The sequence below is a fragment of the Ciona intestinalis genome, chromosome 9 (genome assembly GCF_000224145.3).
Source record: "Ciona intestinalis chromosome 9, KH, whole genome shotgun sequence".
Classification (NCBI taxonomy): Eukaryota; Metazoa; Chordata; class Ascidiacea; order Phlebobranchia; family Cionidae; genus Ciona; species Ciona intestinalis.
Window position 1 is genome coordinate 3,435,288 of NC_020174.2, and position 2,502 is coordinate 3,437,789.

A 2,502-nucleotide genomic window follows, 5' to 3' on the forward strand; every position below is an offset into this window, starting at 1 on the left:
ATAAAATGGTAAGGGTAAATCTGATCAAAAAGTACATTTAAATGGTTAAATGGATTTTATTTTATTCTGTGGTGAGGCCCCATGGCGTGCCACTTCATGTCTCCTAGGATTTAGGCCAGGATTGGCCCATTACCCCAACACCCAGGGTGCTACCGTAAGGACCTTTACCAGTTTTTGGAGCCTGTCTCTTTTCCAAAGGAAGGCAACTAGAGCTTTAATTGTGGGTGGGAGATCTTTTCTAGTTATTTTTGTTGTTGTTTGATAGAGTAGGTTGGGGCAAGACGGGACACCTTTAGCACATAATATCCAAATATCCTGATCGTGTTTTAAACAATTTACAACGGTATACGTAAGTCATAAAGATATGGTTTTATAATTCTTTGAATGTTCTTTGTTTACTACCCAATGGGTTGAGAAAATAGAATGAAAAGCTGTCCCATTTTTCCCATCCTACTTATTCTTATTCCTTGTTACACAGAGGAAAAGCTGTTGATCTTGATGATTCCTCATTTAAATCTGACCAACTTCGACTTTCGGGAGTAAATCGGTATGAATATTGTTACGCAACAAAATCATAAAAAAATTGCTTTTATAAAATAAAATGGTTAAACATAAAAAGTAGTAAATTTAATACTACAGTGCCTATGCCTCTAATTGGTAGAATCTTTTACAAATTCTGGCTAGATATTAAAATTCAAAATGGTTGAATTGGTGTTAAATACAGAGTCAGATACCAGATGAAACGACACAATGAATATTGCATTTAAAACCCTGTATCTTAGTCTACATAAGGTTCAAATTACTATTATATTTTTATATCATAAACCTATTTTTGCTTATTAACAAATAATTGAATTACTTTTTTAGTTAAAATGTTGTTTAAACTACAAATAAAACTTAAAGTGGTAGTATGACAAAAATTATAACATTTAAATTTTTTAAGTACAATTACTATTTTAAATGAGTAGTATGACAATTTATTTAGTATAAAAAATTAAAACATTTTATTTTTTAAGTCCAAATATTTTATTAAGAGTAGTAGTATGACATATTTAAATGTGAAACATAACTTTTTATTTTGTAAGGCTGGAAAGTTCACAACATGAATTAAAAGCTCCATTCGATGCAACTAGCAATGGTAGTGACGATTCAGTAAGTTGATCAGTAATTACTTTAATTAGATTGAATAACAATGCATGCTTGCTGATAGCATATGTCACTTTTTTTTCTTATTAGTTTTTTGTGTAAAAATAACATGGTATATATATTTGTATTATTTGAGTTCATAATTTAAAACAGTTTTTAATTTTCTATCGATTTTAATACTTCCCGAGTTTTAATTTTCCATTAATTGCTTTTTTGTGTAAAAATAACTAGGTATATTTGTATTATTTTAGTAATTTGAAACAGTTTTAAATTTTTCATCAATTTTAATATTTCTCGAGTTTTAATTTTCCATTGTTTTCTTTCTCAAGTTTTCTATGTAAAAATAACTTGGTATATTTGTCTTATTTAAGTTAATAATTTTAACTTTTTTAATATTTCTTTGATTTTAAAATTCCCAACTTTAATTTTTCGTTGTTAGGATTTTGAATTCAACGAAGAAGAATTAGATATAGATGTTTTAATAAACGAAGACAATGAACTCGATTCTACAATGAAAGATGATCGGTTTATTGAAGATCAAGGTGAAGTGTGTGATTTCTTATAATGTTGCAATCCAAATAATAATTAAGAATATATTATTCATCATGAAACATTGGCTATCAAGCCTTAGTAAAATAAGATGATTTTTTAACTACTTATTATCCCAAGTAAATCAAATCAACTGGTGACTTACTTGGTGCAGAAAAAAATTTAACAAAAATCTTTATTGTAAAAACTATTTTCTCATTTTGAAATAAAATAGTTTTTGTGATTGTTTAAAACAAATTTGAAAAAATTCTTTTTAACAAAAAAATCTTTTTACAATTGTTACAAATTAAGTTGTGGTTGTGTGATCGACAACTTAAGTTTAATAATAAATGAATATCTAATTTATTTCATATTTAACTTAAAGGCAAGGATACTATTGAAGGAAACTCAACTACACTTGACTTCTTAAAGGGAATTGGTTTTCCACTTAAATCCATGCAAGGAAATAACAGTGTAAGGTTTTTATGTGTGTGTATCTAAGCTATCAATTTTTAGCAGTTTGTTAAAAAATTAAAAAATCTGAAATTTTTTTAGAGGTTAAGGAAGTTAGGTTAGGTTCAATATGTTATTTGTTAGTTAGTAAACATTTTTTTTTATGAAATTTTAAACTGTCATTTTTGTATTAACATAGAACCAATGAACCATAAACTCCTGATGATTATAAATAATAATAATAATATTGTGGCGGTCCGCCACGTGTGTGTGCGCCGACGCGTACACTAGTGCCTTTTTCTCACGTTTATCTTCCGTATAAATACCGCGTATTGTGTTCATTCGCCCTCATTAGTTTACCTGTCGCAATACAAC

At 27.9% G+C, this 2,502-nt stretch overlaps 1 protein-coding gene across 3 annotated transcripts in view; it reads left to right on the forward strand.

The window, feature by feature from the left end:
- Positions 1–497: 497 nt before the first annotated feature.
- Positions 498–2,502, forward strand: part of LOC100185324 (centrosomal protein of 192 kDa) — a gene marked incomplete at its 5' end in the record, with an annotated part of 26,915 nt that continues 24,910 nt past the window's right edge. For all 3 annotated transcript variants that reach the window (XM_026836129.1, XM_009861404.2, XM_026836130.1), the window contains 4 exon segments: positions 498–547; positions 1,086–1,152; positions 1,586–1,688; positions 2,060–2,148. In XM_026836129.1, the coding sequence (XP_026691930.1) occupies positions 498–547; positions 1,086–1,152; positions 1,586–1,688; positions 2,060–2,148 (309 nt within the window).